This window comes from Cynara cardunculus (genome assembly GCF_001531365.2).
Source record: "Cynara cardunculus var. scolymus isolate 2C chromosome LG 10, CcrdV1, whole genome shotgun sequence".
NCBI classification, from domain to species: Eukaryota; Viridiplantae; Streptophyta; class Magnoliopsida; order Asterales; family Asteraceae; genus Cynara; species Cynara cardunculus.
Genome location: NC_037537.1, coordinates 25,004,741 through 25,021,413, shown reverse-complemented (window position 1 = coordinate 25,021,413; position 16,673 = coordinate 25,004,741). Strand labels below are relative to the sequence as shown.

General features: G+C 36.8%; 2 protein-coding genes across 2 annotated transcripts; both read right to left on the bottom strand.

Moving 5' to 3' along the window:
* Positions 1-202: 202 nt before the first annotated feature.
* Positions 203-7,713, bottom strand: LOC112520418 (conserved oligomeric Golgi complex subunit 1). Its single transcript, XM_025128802.1, has 6 exons — positions 5,396-7,713; positions 3,505-3,699; positions 3,113-3,402; positions 2,758-2,937; positions 1,768-1,945; positions 203-772 (listed from the first exon to the last, which is right to left on the bottom strand). The coding sequence occupies exons 1-6, from the start codon at positions 7,580-7,582 to the stop codon at positions 632-634; spliced, it is 3,171 nt and encodes a 1,056-aa protein (XP_024984570.1). The 5' UTR covers positions 7,583-7,713; the 3' UTR covers positions 203-631.
* A 2,219-nt stretch (positions 7,714-9,932) lies between these two features.
* LOC112520361 (fatty acyl-CoA reductase 2-like) lies at positions 9,933-15,721 on the bottom strand. Its single transcript, XM_025128727.1, has 9 exons — positions 15,268-15,721; positions 14,290-14,393; positions 13,973-14,172; positions 13,784-13,884; positions 12,743-12,956; positions 12,259-12,420; positions 11,598-11,679; positions 11,106-11,509; positions 9,933-10,098 (listed from the first exon to the last, which is right to left on the bottom strand). The coding sequence occupies exons 1-9, from the start codon at positions 15,689-15,691 to the stop codon at positions 9,933-9,935; spliced, it is 1,857 nt and encodes a 618-aa protein (XP_024984495.1). The 5' UTR covers positions 15,692-15,721.
* Between the last annotated feature and the right edge of the window lie 952 nt (positions 15,722-16,673).

Genomic DNA, 16,673 nt, shown 5'->3' with positions numbered 1-16,673 from the left:
AAAATAAAGCACATGTTTACATCATTAAACCACTACCCAACAGTCCGACCCCAAGAGAGATAGATGCTTACCCAATCAATGACTCTTACTCGGTTAAAACTTACTCAACTCCCCCTTAACCCTTAAACAAATGTATTAATTAAAACTGAAGTGAAAAATAGACATAATACCATCATAATTTCAGCCAACAAAGAAGGAACCAAAACAATGAAACCAAGATATTACTATAAAAAGTAAGTATACAAATAATCTCTTCTCTTCTACATTTACCCTTTCCCTCTCTCCTCACTTCTTTTCTTCCTAAATAAACTTTAAAAAAACACATGAATTATTATTATCATCATCGTCATAACTTCACTCGTTTACACAACCAGCAAAATCAAAATTTACATTCACAAACACACAAACTTAACCCCTATAATCCAATCCAACAATAGCCACCGTCTTCACAAGTTTGCCCGAAAATTGCACGTTTTATGGCCAACAAATGCTCGTTCACATCCCTTTGAGCGCAGGGGTCTTGTGGGCATATTGTCGCCTTAAGTTGGCACCCGATTACCCACGTTTGCCAGCCGTTTTGGAATAGAAAAAAACATACTGATCATGATGAATGGTGTTTGGACAAACGAAATCAGTAGTCTGATCGTCCGGCTGTAAATGACGAAAGAAGTCCAGCTGCTTGGGCAGGTAAAATGTCTCCAAACCTGCTTACTTGTCCTTCTGTTAGCATGGATCCTAGTTTCATTGTGCTCTCCCCAAACCTGCTCCCAACCTGACATTTGTACCACACATCAAGTTGTGGATAAAAGTTCGTGAAACAAACATCAAATGGGATTTTTATTTCGTAAGTTTCCTGTTTTAGAAACTTCCAGTGGTCGATGTTCCTGTGTTTAGAAAAGTTTATGTTTCATGGGAAGTCCACTTGCTGGTATTCTCCGAAAGATGTTTGATACATAAATGTCGTTGCAAAATTTGGAGCATTCTGATTTCCCATGAACATAAACTCAAAACGGGTCATTTCGTTAAGACCATGTTTGGCAACCATAGAGTAACTTATTTTTTGAGCTTATTAAGGCCCGTTTGGATGGCCATTATTGAAACACTACTTGGAGAGTTGGAGTAGCATTTCAATAAGCTCGGGTTTTTTGCCACTTTCTTCCAATTTTACCTTTGATTAGGTCGTAATCCAAGGCTAGAATTTAATATATTGGTCAACATATATTTGTTTCACAATGTGAACATGTTAATCAATACACTAAATTCAAGCCATAGATGGAGAAAAATCATGTAAAATAGCACATGATGCACCAGTTCTCAAGGTTATCACAATTTTATGGGTTCTCAGAAGAAGGCCCCTATTAAAATTATCAATCAAAATTAAATTTTTATTAATTAACATATATTATTAGTGATTTGCTTTAATTATATTATGATATGTTTGAGTTTATTAATTTTTTAACACGTCCTTTTTTGTCGTTTTACATTTCACAACTAGTTTATCAGCTAATTTTTGTCAAACATGATCAGTTCTTCAGCTAGCTTATCAGCATCAGCTAACTTATTAACTAGTTTGCCAAACATAGCCTAAACGACCTTCTGACAAGTTTTTTTAAATCCATGACCTTCTTAACAAAAGAATACTGCTTCCATACACAGGAATGCCGAGAAACTTGTCAAAAAAGTCATGAATTTAAACGGGCACTCGTCAGGAGGTTATTTAGCTAAATAAGCCACTCAAAACACTTGAGTAAGAATAAAAAAAATTACCTGCATGAAAGACTTGAGTAAAGGTGCTGCCACTCCAAAACTAGTATTGTCATCCATATCGATATTGCGTGATAGCTCCTCATTGGTGTAATTTCTCCAAGAATTCCTTGAAGAAACATCATCCATCGACGTTGATATCGGGGACTTACTTGTCCCCTTAGCAGATAATACAGGAGCGCTGCAAATCAAAGCAACGTCAATAACCCAATTACTGCAGCTTCCATTAATAGAATCCATTCATGACTGATAATCAATCAACTTATTTGCAATGCCATGCAATACAAACTAGAGAAAATGCCTATTAGGATGCATTTGATACACACGACTGGACGTTTGGATGGTTTTCCATCAAGTCATGTATGGATAAAGTTGTCAGTGTGGATTAATCTGTCTGTATAGATTGACAAGGTTTTTGTTAGGGTGGTTTTTTCATATATGGAAGGGGTTTTTGTTTTGGGTGGTTTTTTTAATTAGGAGGGGCAGGTTTGGAAAAAACTTGGCTTTCTGCATAAACCCCCCCCCCCTCCCCCAAAAAAGAAGCTTACTAAATAAGCCACTTTCTATATCATTGAGCCGCTACCAAACAATCATGTATAGCTGACCGAATAATTTGTGTCTCCTATTAAGCTCATTAAGCTGCTAACAAACAGGCCCTAAGTGAGACAAAATGCATTTATTTTGTCCCACCAAAATAGGTAAACTACTAAACTACCCATGCCAAATTAAAACCCTAAAACCTTCCACAATTCTTTCACCCCTGGCCAGTCAGGTCCAGTCTTGTCCGCATACCAAACACACCCTTAAAGCCATTTTGAGTCCAACCATTGGAAAAACATCCATGGATAAAATGTGCACGCAAACAGCTCATAGGATGATGACACATCAGCAATGTAACATGTCATCATGATGAATATACCCATATTTCAGGAAGTGTAGAAAGTATCGTAACAATGATAAACAAACACTTGTTCAAGTAACTGTAAGATCAACCTGATGGGAAGGTACTTGAAACGAGGAACTGTAGAGCATCTCATTATATTTGATTCCGAATTTGTAGGCAATTTTTGCATTGTATCTGTGTACATCCGATGAAGCTGCACAAAGAAACCAAATAGGACTGCATGTCGAAGGTAAGACTGCTTCTCGTTCTCCATAAGGTATGGCTCATACCTACACAAGAAAAAACCCGCTAAAGATGATGACCAAATTATATTTCAAAAATGCAGTGTAAAATGGAGTGCTTTTCAGTTCTTGGGAGTTAAATCAATTCAACTAAAAAAAACCGAACCACAGATTACAACCAGCGAATCTTATCCAAAAATAGAAGAGCCAAGTGAAAGCATACGTGAGCCAGTCTATCGGGTCTAGCCTCTGTGAGAGGCGATTAACCAACCCATCAAGGCGATCTCTCATAACCGACTTTGCTTGTTGCGCATCTTGCTTCCGCCTGTACGCGGTTTTTGTTTTTGATGTTTTTGATGTTTTTGATATATCTTCATTTCCACTTAAATCACCCCCGGATAGAATGTCAGCAGCAAATCTTAGATCCAATAAGACTTGCAGAACTCCTTTTTCAGAAACACGGGTTGCACTAGCCTCATCATTGAAGAGGAAATCCACATAAATATCGATCACCTACATCAGTATACAAGAAGATTATGAAACTTCTGTCCAGAAACACAATCAGATAGCATTCTGTGAACAACAAGATTGAAATATAAGCCAGCGCATAAAAACCTTTTCCAATAATCTTGCAGCAAAATTTTGCAGAATAGGTTTGTCAAGTACATGACCCCCAACTCGGTGAATTTCTTCACAAGCTTGAAACAAATATGAGGTGATATACAAGGATGGCATGGAAGGAAGTGATATCTTCATCTCTGATGAGTCCTCAGCAGAGTCCTCGTGTTTGACTATTGTCTCCTCCCAGCCCTGCCCAGCATACAGAAAAGTAATTTAGGTTACACAATTAAAAAGCATATGTCAGCATCAGTCAGCTAGAAACCGTTCGTTTTCGATAGATAAAGAAAAATTAACAGAATAAGCTTTTTACTGCTCAGGTCAGGGACAAAAAGGGTGTAGACAGTCTAGGATAGAACAGAAAAAAAGGCTGATATAGAACATACATTAGCTACTCCTTAAGAGATTCCCACAAATTTGAGGACAATTTTGGGTGAGTGCGTTATCTATGTAGTATTTAGTAACTCCATTTCACTTCAAGAATCCAGCTTCCATTTTGGATTTTTCCAGAAGAGGAGTGACAAAAGGTTAAATTACTGAGAATCTGATCAAATTTTATATCTATAATTTCACTACTAATAGAAAAATATATGGGTAACTGTACTTGCTTCGATACAATTACATGGAATGCAATGTTCATAGGAACACCAGATAATGGGGGAGAATTGTACCGAAGCAAGTACAATCAACAATGATTCACAAATGAATCATTTAATCGTACATTCTCAACCGTTTTCCCTTTCTTATTTGAACCTTCACCTATATATATAAGTTGTTTTATAGGCTAATAACATGCATTTTTGTTGTATTTTAGGGCTACTAATTAGCTTGTATGTTAAGTACATAATGAGACTATATCCTAATCTAGAATAATAAAATTATTTACAAATATTGACGATAAATATATAAGCTGTTATAAACACTAAATGCATACATTTTTGTTGTATTTTAGGGCTACTAATTAGCTTGTATGTTAAGTATATAATGTGACTATATCCTAATCTAGAAAAACGAAATATTTACAATAAAAAGATATATCATGTTGAGTATTGACTTAATTTGTTGCATTTTCTACATAAAAAAATCTTGCGGTTTTTAGTGATCCACTAATATATTTGACACAGAAACCAGGAATAGCTTTCTTGTTCAATGGTACTCAATTTTACCCTGCCTTAGAGAGGCCTGATTTACTATTAATCTCTTTCAAACAGCTTCATTGCTAAAAGGTCAAGTTCTTATAGCATGGTAACAATTTAAGTACAGAAGAATTAACAGATGTCAAAATCTAGAATACAACCCAAAGTACAGGTGGGAAACCTAGAGTAGTTTAGTTACATGATTTCCATTTGTATCATAATGATGCATTAAACATGTTACACGTATGTACAAAAGGTAAGACAATTTCATATCATCATATGTGCCTTTTTACTAAGCTCAATGTCTGATGCCAAACCATCCATGACAACTTAATAAGTTTCCAAACATTTCCACAATATTTAGAATTACAAGCCTGAGTCTCTATGTTCAAAATTTAAATGTAATCTCTTAAAAGGGGTACCATATAAATCAATAAAATGTGGAACTGATTTGTGCTTAAGTTTCTATTATAGTAATGTTTGAAATAAAGTAAAAAATGGGTCCAAACAGAGAATTTATTCATCTATCAAGAAAAATTTGTGATAAAATCGAATTTTATTATTTAACAGAAAGATCAACTAACTTGAGGAATATGTGTTCGCCCTTGACATGTTATGCTACCACCTATGCAGGAATATATGTTCAGAGCCAGAAACTTAGAGATTTGCATGTTTAGTGCTAATAACAAAGTGATGGAAGAACATGTCTCAAGATCAATCCAACAAAAAAACAACTATTAACAGCCACTTACTCTCAAGGGAGTGGTCGCCGATAAACTATCGTCATTTCTGAGACTGTGTGAGAGGATAGCTGAAAGTTCGTCAGAAACCCAAGTTATCCATAAGTTATGAGCTCTAATACAAAGATCTTGTGTTGTTTTTCTAAGTTCACCAAGTTGTGGGCTCGAACTATCACCGACTCCAAATAAGGCAGAAGCGGTAAGCGAAGATTGTCTTCTAGGTGAAGTAAGCATTTTCTTCCCATGGTTTTCAGAAGTGAAAGAATCAAACATTCCGCTAGAATACCTCAAAAGTGGTGATACCTTACCAGAGACTGCTGCCATGGGTTCATTCAACCACAGGCGGGGAGAACCAAGTATAACAGGAATATTTCTGGAGTACTTCTGGAATGCAAACAGAAGTCTTCCAATGAATAGTGACCTCTCGACAATTATGGCTGAAGATGGTGAAGAATCATCTTCCCTGTTTCCATGCCCCAAGGCTGCATACAAGGACTCCATTTCATTCTTGAGTTCTGCAAGTATGGTTGACATGCTTTCAAAACACTTGCTTTGTAAATATGGTGCTAGTTCCTTCAAACGTAAAGAGGCTTTTGGCGACTCTAAGAATCTCAATAGGTCCTCAAGAACATTCCTGCAGTGGTTGTCCACTGCCATTCTAATTCGACCAACTTCATCCCCAAAGTAAGCATTTAGACAGCTCTGGTAATCACTCTCCTCGGAAGATGCTTTACAACTAGTCATTAGACCAGCCTTTTTGCTGGTTGGCTCCATAAACCAAACTCCACCACCAAGAGGAGACCTATTCAAGTAAGCACGGAAATCAAATTGGTCCCCAGGACCCTCCGCAATAGTGAGAATTGATTCCTTCACATTGACGATATTATTCATCTCATCAAATCCAGAGTCAATTATCGCTTTCATCCTGGTTGAAAAAGCCTCTTCGAAAATCTCGTCCCAAAGATCATCATCATTGCCTAAAACAAGCTCACGGGTTCTATTCCAAGGCATTTCGATCTCAGAACCAAAAACGCTCTTCAGCCACTCCAAACTCCCTTCCAACACATCCTTCCCTTCCATGGTCTCCCTAATCAACTTCTCAGCTGCAGCAAGCTGTTGACCACTATCGATTGCGTCAATTAAGTACCGCCCATTGACCCTATTAATAATCTCCTTCCCACAACTCTTCAAGAAATCCAAACAAGCCTTCGCAATGAAATCCCGATCCAGCATTACCATTACAGACTCCAACTTATCCCTAAAAGATTTCCACAACCTCACTTCTTCATCTGGATTTGGTATCCCACCAAACAACTGAGAAGCAGGGGGCGAACCCAATACCGTCTTATAGAACAAAGGCATATCACTCAAAACCTGTAAAAACAACTCCCCTACATGTGCTACACTAACCTGGATCACCTTCAATACTTCACAAAACACCATTATCACATCCTCGCTAACCACCCTACAACTACCTAATTTCTGAGAAACACAAGACTTTCTCGAATCAAGTAACAGCCTCAAAACCTGAGCCGGATTGAGTTCATCAATAACTGAAACAGCAGCAAGAGCATCGGCATAAGCAGAAATCTCAAGCCCCACACCTTGATCCAACAACAACCTCTCGCGACTACGCTGAGAGATTTGTGTTCTAAAACTCTCAACGATCTGCCATTGGTGCTGTAGTAAAGGAAATTTCAATAACACATTCTTGTTATTATCATTGCTTGTTAAACCATGGTGAACTAATTTCGCGCGCATGTAGCGAGCAGCTGCACCGACAAACATCGATTCGTCCAGGCAACCCCAGATGTTCTCAGGAGTATCAACTATATACTTAACACGGCACGCAATGCCGTAAATTCGAGCCCTAGCTGGGTTTGACGATGCAGAATTTGGGTTAATTGTGGTTGATGAAAGGGAATGAAGAATACCATCGTGAACGGCGGATATATTATCGGAGATTGAGTGGCAAGACGACTTCATGTTGACGATTGAATCAGCGGAATCGATGAGATCCCGGTAACGATTGCCCACAAGCTGCCGGAGCTCTTCGCTCTTGTCTTGGATCTGTTTTCGGGTTGCAGCTTCGACATTTCGGATTTCGGATATGGGTTTGGTACGGAAGAGAGACTCCGCATCTTTTGCTGTTAATGTTGACGGAGATGACGGTGGTGGTTGTTGCCCTGCCACTCTCATGGTGGTGGTTGTCGGTGGCAGATCTCGAAATCCCTAATTAGATCCACAATTTTGCTCCGATCAGATCAAATTCACAGAAAATTCTCACCAAATGTGATTCGTAACCGATTTCAAGTTATTTTCGTCAACAATTTCTTCTCGTGAACACCGTATCTCGTTAAAAATCAAAATCTTCTAATGGATTTTGTTTCACCATGGCATGAAAAGGGGTGTAAGATTGGGCCTTTTAGCCCAACAAATATTTCAACAGCCATAACAGGATTCAAAATCTAGGGAGCATTTTTGACATCTTTAAATAGTTAAGGGAGCAAATACAAAGTTTTAAGTATTTGGTGCAACTTCTTTTTTTTGCAAAAGTGCCCCATAATTGACGGCTTGATTGTCAAAAACGTCCAAAAAAAAAAACTTTAATTATAGAGGTTTATAACATAAAAGTTTTATCTGTTTAGATGTTCTGTAAAAATGATTATTGCAAGTTGAATTCGAAATAATCAAGTTTGTAATTAGATTCATAAGAAAGTATGGGTCTGTTTGTTAGTAGCTTAATGAGTTTAATGGAACTCACAGTTTATTAGGTCAATTATGCATAACTGTTTAGTAGTGGCTTAATGATATAGAAAATGACTTATACATTAGCTTTTATAAAAAGACAATTTTTTTTTCAAACCTGTCATTTCCAATTAAAACTTTTGCTCCTCCTATCTATGAAAAAATCTCTCAACCAATTTATACCGACAAATTAATCCACACTGATAGTTTTATACATACAGAACATAATGTAAACCTACCAGTTAACCCTTATGGGTTATTAGTTAAGCTATAACACGGGATATGAGGTGTATATTGTATAGTACAAACTTGTATAACCTCTATGGATTTTAAGAAAAGAAGTGTTTGCAAAAATTGAGTTTTTGAATGTCTTAAAGTGAAAATCGTAAGACAATAAGCCTTTTAACCTTAAAGTTATTGAGAAGTCTACGAGTCCTCTTCAAAAGACTCGAAGTCTTATTCAAAAGATTGTGAAGTGCTTATTCTCAAGTACTTATGAGTTTGAAGTGTCTTATAAGTTGTCTTCTGATAACTCTCATTTTGAATGTTATTTACACTTTATTAGTGAGTCTTTTTATTCTATTTTAGTGCGTTTTTCTTTTACGTGTTCGTGATTTCTCTTTCTATTTATTTATTTTCATTTGGAGTTGTTTAGGATAAAAGTTTGTAGCTTGATTAGTGTATGTGTTTTTTGGAGCTGGTACACCATTGTGGCAACAGTGTCACCACTAGGACGAACAGCTGCATCATCAAGAAATATTTTCTGCATATTTTTTACCACCACATTTTAGAGCATGTTTGGACGTGAATTAGTAGTTGAGGCGCATTATGTTACTCTTGCATTTTCCTTTAACTAGTTGTAATTTTATTTTCTGCATTTTCATTTTTTTTTTCACCACTGTGGCGAGTATGTGACCACAGTCACAAATTCTAGTTTTATGCAATTTAACTTTGAGTACTTCTGTAATTCCATTATATCTGTTCTTTTAACCATTAGCTAATCTCCCATTTGGATGTAGGTGTAAGCGAAACTCGAGAGTCAAAATGTAACACTTGGCGTATCGCTTTTTGCTAACTCTTCAGTTTAGTCATTCGAGTTGAAGATTAAACTCAACACAGACAAGCCGATCACTTGTATAATAATATTAGATCTTTGATTAAGAGATGGACGGATTCGAGATACGGTTTGAATGATACAAGAAGGTTTGAGAAAAATCTTCAATAATCGCATAAAGATATGGATTTTTGCATAATCGTACTAAGGTTCACATGTAGGTCGAGTGGGTGTGTCATGGAGATATGCGCATATCTCCATAATAGCGGAGCTAAGATCTTCGAAATGCGTATGATGTACTGTAGTTCACCATTCGTAGCTCATGGTAAAAGTTATCGAACCTAAAAAAACAAGAACTATATGAAAGAAAAAGATGGTACGTAACTACTAACCTAATTATGAAATTGACCGCTTACTTTACATACCACATATCACATGGTAACACATGTAAGTGAACCCATTTTATACAGAATCACATTTCTTAACTGTCAGAACATTGAAAACAAATATCAGTAATACCTTTGATCTCATACACTGTAATATTTAGTAAAACCGAATCAGGGTTCTAACCCATTTAATTTGAAAAGAAAATAATAAAAAGGTAAATCACAATAATTTATTACAATAAGGTTTGATATCTATATAAAATATGCATATATATAATATAATATATATATATATGTATATATATATATATGTGTGTATATATATATATAATTTGTGTTAATTAATTTGTATATGGTTAATTTAGGTGCACATTCCTCTTCCCTTCATTACATGCCTCCTTAGCCCTGGAATATGAACATTTGAGATGTAATCTCTCCAATCTATCTTCCCCACATCAAATCCAAATGTCCTTTTTTCTTCTTCAGACATCATCCCCATTAATTTTTGAGTGTTGCTGTTATCAAACCTGCAAAAATATGAATGAATAAAGCTTCAAACTTTACGTTTTCGAGTGTTATATGTGTGTGGTATTTGCGAAACTCACACTGCAAGTGCATTGTTATGCATAAATTTGATCTTGATTCATGATAAGAAAGAAGATATATGCTCAACTAAGCCCAAAAAGACCAAATTACCCTAATGTATTTTCGTGAACATCGAAAAACTTTGCCTATTATTTGGGCATATCACTCGATAGACATGAGTCAGCAAAATTCAACTAGGACTAAAAGGACCAAAGTGCCCTCATGTATTTTCGTGAACACTGAAGAACTTTGTCTGTTGTTGGGCATAACACTCGACAGACATGACCAGCGAAACTCAACCAGGCCTAAAAAGGCCAAAATGCCCTTGTGTATTTTCGTGAACACCGAAGAACTTTGCCTATTGTTGGGTATAACACTCAATAGATATACTCAATTAGACCTAAAAGGACCAAATTGCCCTCGTGTATTTTCATGAACACCAAAGAACTTTGCCTACTGTTGGGCATAACACTCGATAGATATGACCCGCGGAACTCTATATTAGGAGTCAAGGGTCAGGTTTTGATAAGAATAACCCCTTTTTTGTAGAAATGGCGAAGGTACCTTTATATCATGTGAAGATTTGTCGTGAGACCAGTGAAAAAACCTTTATATTATGTGAGTGTTACAACATTTTCCCCTTTTTTCATCTTCTCACGAAAATGAAAATTTCTCACTCTGGAGTCAAGTGTTCATTCAAGACCAATTGGGTTCACGCATATTCATAAATATCGAAAAACTTTGACTATCTCATCAACAAGATTCACGTAACAATATCCAAGAAGTCAATCCAAACGTGCCCGGTATATCCCACCTAAAGGTGGGGTCCATGGGGGTAAGATATACGCATAACTGATCTCTACCTCAAAGAGTAAAGCAGTTGTTTCCGTGAGACCCCGGTTTGTTAAAAGTGTGTTAAAGAGAGAGGCATGTATGCAAAAGATGTTACCTTCCGCCATAAAATGTGTACGGTTCGTATATATTGGCCAAATACTTTGCTTGCTCCACTGATTTTCTGCAAATATTTTCAAGTTTAAGTGAAAACTTCCCTTTGTTCGTAGATCCCGAAGCCGTCAATCCACTTCTATTAATCGCGTCTTTCCAGAGATGAGCGGAGAAATCTTCCATGGATCGGTAAAGTTGCATGATAGGCACATTAACAGGCCTGCCCTTTAAATCCAAACATGGTGAAGAATTGAAGTGTTCATATAGCAGCCTTGCCAGATCCTTAAAGACCAACGGGTTCACTACCGATGAAGCTATATGATATACGTAATTCTCTTCGGATTTGCCACCTGTCACGTGTTTTGCCATGGCTGCCAAAGTGGCATTCACCACCATATCGGCTGGAACCTGCAACAGTTTAGTGGGGGTGGTTCACGAAACAAGATCAAATAGTTTAAGACACGAAAACATGAGCTTCATCAAGAAAAGGACTTACAACATCAAGAACGCCATTAGGGTCAACAAGAAATCCGCTAAGTTGTCCCTTTCCATAGTAAAGTACAATTGGATCCATCATCCTACAAATGAGAGAGAAATCAAGAAATCTTGAACTTCAATGTAATTTATAATGAGGGCTTTTTGATTTGTGAAAATATGTGGAACCCAAAAGATTACCTTTCAAACGACCCCTTGAAGAGAGAAGTGAGGTTCCAACATATATCGAAGAGAAAGTGTACAAGTCTAGCTGATTTGGGACTCTAAACACGCCCCCTCCAAAAGAGGATAGACGGGCAAAGATGTCCCTGATGGTAGACCTTGGTTTTGATACCGTGTGAGAATATGTGGAAGCCATTGGGGAGAGAATGGAGGTTCCAACATATATTGAAGAGAAAGTGTTCAAGTTTAGCTAATGTGGGACTCTAACACACTCCTCAACGGAGGCTAGATGGGTAAAGATGTCCCCGATGGTAGACCTTGGGTCTGATGCCATATAAGAATATATGGAACCCCATTAGATTACTTTCGAAAAGAGCCCTTGAAGAGAGAAGGGAGGTTCCAGCATACAATAAAAGAGAAAGTGTTCAAGTCTAGTTGATGTGAGACTCTAAGATGATTCATTGTGAAAATCAAATTCTCAGTAATTAGGAAAAATGTACCTATTTCCTTCCATCCATCCCGGAAAAGGTTCTTTGTAAGTGCTTTCAATGACACTAGGCCGGATTATGACTATGGGTATGTCTCCTCCCATTTTATTGATCATCATTTCACCCATCGCCTTGGTGAAAACGTATGTGTCTTGCCACCCATATAGCTTTGCCCTGGTTAAATAACAAAATTGAACATAAATACATTTTGTAGGGGGTTACAAGTGAGCAAAGAAGAAAGAAGACAAACCAAACCTACCCAGGAAATCCCACTCGAAAGTAGGGTCTGGGTGTATGTGAGGCATGCAGACCTGACCTCTACTCCAAAGAGTAGAGCGGTTGTTTCCTGAAGACCTACGGCTTTTTGCAAGAGTGTGAGCAAACAAGTAGCAAGAACTAAGACTAACACATGGTGAACATAGACGGAAAAAATAAGAAAAAGTAACGAGTGGGTACAAAAGAAAGAAGACACATATTAGATGCAAATCCATGATACCTTTCTAATCCAAACTCTTTAAGCTTTTGAGCAACTGCATTTTCTCCGAAAGCTTGCTTTGATTCCAAAACCAGTTTTATTTCATCTTCCACAATCAACTTTGGAATAGTCATTACTTCTTGATTGCCATAGATGAGGCTCTCCCTTGCTATACTTTCGCCTGCATTGAACGGCCTTTCCATTATCCTTCCTTGTCTTTGTCCATTAACATATGCTACAAGCAACAAAAAGAGGGTAAGAAATATATACAACTTTAACCAACACTTGTAAAAGGAAGAACTGTACGAATATGTGGGATACATTAAACTACTCTCCAGAAAGACTCTTTTGGGGTGTAATCTATTGGGTTCCACATATTCTTAGACTACTCTCCAGAAAAACTCTTTTGGGGTGTAATCTATTGGGTTCCACGTATTCTTAGACTACTCTTCAGAAAGACTCTTTTGGGGTGTAATCTATTGGTGTCCACATATTCTCACATGATGTCATAGTCTGTGGAACCCCTTTAGACTACTTCCCATAAACGCTTTTTTGGAGTGTAATCGATTGGGGTTCCGTATATTCTCACATGGTATTAGAGTCAAGGAAGAACTGTAAGAATATGTGGAACCCCATTAGATTACTCTTTTGGAGTGTAATCTATTGGGTTTCACATATTCTCACATGGTACCAGAGTCTATGGAACCCTATTAGACTACTCTCCGATAACACTCTTTTAGAGTGTAATCCATTGGGGTTCCACATATTCTAACATGGTATCAGAGTCAAGGTAGGGAGTCGACACTCTGGGACAAGTTGTGGCCGTCGAGCCCCCTCTCGACACTCTGGGACAATCTGCGACCATCTAGCCTCCATTGAAGAGGCGGGTTGGAATCACACATCAACTAAACTTGGACTGTATCTCCTCAATATATGTTGGAACCTCCTTTCTCTCCTAAAGTCTCTTTTAGAGAGTAATCTAATGGAATTCCACATATTCCCACAAAAACGCCATCTAACTTCTAAAATCGAAAATTTCCTTTTTGGAGTTCATTATTTTACCAGTAGAAACTTGCAGGAAGAGGTTTAGTTTCTTGCACTTCTTAGCAAAGCTCATAAGGCGACTAGGCCCTCCGGTGTTTATATCAAGAGCTACATCATATCTGCAATTCCGTTTGATAACTTTCAGTGAATCTTTATGGTTTTCTTCCCAATTTTTTCAATTAATTTACTGGTAATTAGGAGATTAACCTTTCATCAAAAGTAGTATTAGCTGCAGAATTCACTATTATATCAACATCTTTCGATATCACCTCCGCTGCATCCTCATCTAACCCAAGGTTAGATTCACAAACATTCCCAATCACGGGAACCAGCTTGCTTAACATGAAAGATTGATATGATTTCCCATAAGCTTGTTGGAGAGACTTGAAAAGTTCAGTATTGATTATCTGTAATGCAATACTAAATTAATTTAATTTTTACTACTGAACGATAATGAGATAGATCATGTAGAAATGGCAGCAGGACTCCTATAAGAACAAAAAATAAGAAAAAGAACTGCATACTTCATTTTTCAATCTTTCCATGGCAGCATCCATGTTCTTTGCCTTGATTAAGAGATATATCTTCCCCACATCAGGCACTGTGCGCAGAATCTTCTCTATAAGTACTGAACAATTTATAAAGCACTCGAGTTAGAAAAGGTGAACAATTCGAAACTGTTGCTAACATCCATAAATAATCGATCTTTTAGACACCAAAATGAGCAAAATTTACTGCTTGTTGAACATTATTTGCATGCACAAGAGTGCTAGGAAATGCAACAACAAATTGAAATGGGATCAAATATTTCTCTATTGAAAACCAAATGAATATGATAAAAGTTGGTTAAAGGCAGAGGTGAAACTAGTTAGCTATTCAAGAATATTTACATTTCCAAACCCTTAAACTAATCACCGATTTAAAATCAAAAAGATAATTCAATCAAGACATATTCACATATTTTCTTGAAATCTCTTATTATATTCACAAATTCTCTCGAAATTCCGAACCTTTTAATACACACTTCCCTTTATAATTAATCTAAAGAACCCCTTTGAGTTTAGTTATAAAATATATAAAGGAACTCATATAGTAATAGACATCATTAACTTCAAGAAACTTGCCATATCCATCTTGCTGCTTAACATGAACTGATGTTGTTCTTTGAATCTATTGATTTGGGTTTTTTGGTACATATTTTTGTTGAATGTTCAACTTGTGAATAAATGAACTGAGGGTAAAATGGTCATTTCTGACATTCAAACTGTTTATTCAGCACACCAATCAGAAAAAAAAAATTACCTTCTATCATACAGACAACTTTATCAATACAGACATATTTATCCTTACAGGTCTTGATGGAAAATGAACTGAACAATCCCAACTCAATATGAGATTTTATGATATGGGTCTTTGAGTTTATTGTGATATATATACACACATACATTCACATTTGGTTTATACAATCAAGAGCACCATGCATAGAACAAAAAGAGATGTACCTTTACCCAAGAACCCAGTTGCACCAGTAACAAAGAACCTTTTTCCTTTGAGTATACTCACAATTCCAATACCATTTTCATTCATATCCATCATAGATGCATTCTGTGCACCATTATAGGGAAGTAAATCTTTAGTTGCAGTATTATTACAACTATCAGGCTGCCCATTCCCATTTGGAGCCAAAACCAAGCTCTCAGTATCCAAAAGAGCTGTTCCAGGATCTGCGTTCACCAAGACTGATCTTTTGGTCAAAACAGATGACACCCCATTGGTCGTATTCATATTCCCTTCACTTTGGCAATACAACAAACAGTTGATCTTCTTCTTTGATAACCACGGGTAATTCTTGTCATTACCCAACAAATTCCCAGCCCCATTTCGCAGTATGACAATGGAAGAACCAAGAGACACAGTCCCGATCATTTTCAAGAGAAATCTAAATGGGTTTCCAGAAGAAAAAATGCAAATCAAAATCACACAAGGGATAATTTGCAGGTGGGCAGATGTTGGTTGTAAAGTTGGACAATCTCTTTAGCTAATCATCTCCTACAATAAAGGCCGAATATCAAAATCCCAAAAAGGAAAACCAAAAAGGAAAAAGAAAAAGAAAAAGAAAGAAGCAAGTAAACAAACAAACAATCAAACAAACAGAAATGGTGGAAAATAAGATATGGGTTTGGTAGAATTGCGTATATATAATTAAAGAAAAAACGTGAAAAGAAAGATGGGTGAAATAGAGGTTTATAGAAAGGAGGAGATGAGGGTTAGGAGAATAAAGCTAGAGGCTCCCTTTTTGCCATGGAATCACGCTTGTGATCACCAACGGCTAAGATGGCGGGAAGTAGTTATTATTCAATCTGGGGTTCATGAAACTGTAAAATATTGATGTACAGAAAGGGCGTGGGTGAAAGAGACTGCTAAAAAGACGACGAATTTTGACTTCCATTTTCACAATTCCATTGACTAAGGTTGAAGGTTAGTCAACGCCTTCCTCCATTATTATCCTCCTTCAATTCATCCCTATTTATACTCCTTCATCACTCAAAATGGGAATCATCCACATTGCATAAGTCTTCAAGAACACTTATTTTAACAAAACTCATTTTTAAAATTCTGATTTTTAAAGTTTTTGTTTGAGATTGTTTATTAAAATAACTTATTAACTTATTACGGTGTAACAGAGGTGATAAGCATTTTTGAGTATTTGGATAAAGAGCTTATACCGGTGTCAAACTGGTAATAATAAACTTTCGAAGAAATTAAACCGTTCTAACTAATAATAAGTTGATATGGATTTTTGTAGAAAAGCATAACTTGTTTCAAATAAGCAATCCCAAAAACCCCCTAAATGCGTGATTTTGAAAAGGGTCCGTCCCAAAATTTACATTGTTTAAGGTCTTTCATA

Coding starts and splice junctions, on each gene's coding strand:
- LOC112520418 (XM_025128802.1), bottom strand. CDS start 7,582: ATGAGAGTGGCAGGGCAACAACCACCACCGTCATCTCCGTCAACATTA. Junction 3,700..5,395: donor CGGCGACCACTCCCTTGAGA/GTAAGTGGCTGT, acceptor TATGCTGGGCAG/GGCTGGGAGGAGACAATAGT. Junction 3,403..3,504: donor CTGCAAGATTATTGGAAAAG/GTTTTTATGCGC, acceptor ATACTGATGTAG/GTGATCGATATTTATGTGGA.
- LOC112520361 (XM_025128727.1), bottom strand. CDS start 15,691: ATGATCGGGACTGTGTCTCTTGGTTCTTCCATTGTCATACTGCGAAAT. Junction 14,173..14,289: donor TGGAAAGATTGAAAAATGAA/GTATGCAGTTCT, acceptor ATTGCATTACAG/ATAATCAATACTGAACTTTT. Junction 12,421..12,742: donor AAAGAGTTTGGATTAGAAAG/GTATCATGGATT, acceptor TTATTTAACCAG/GGCAAAGCTATATGGGTGGC.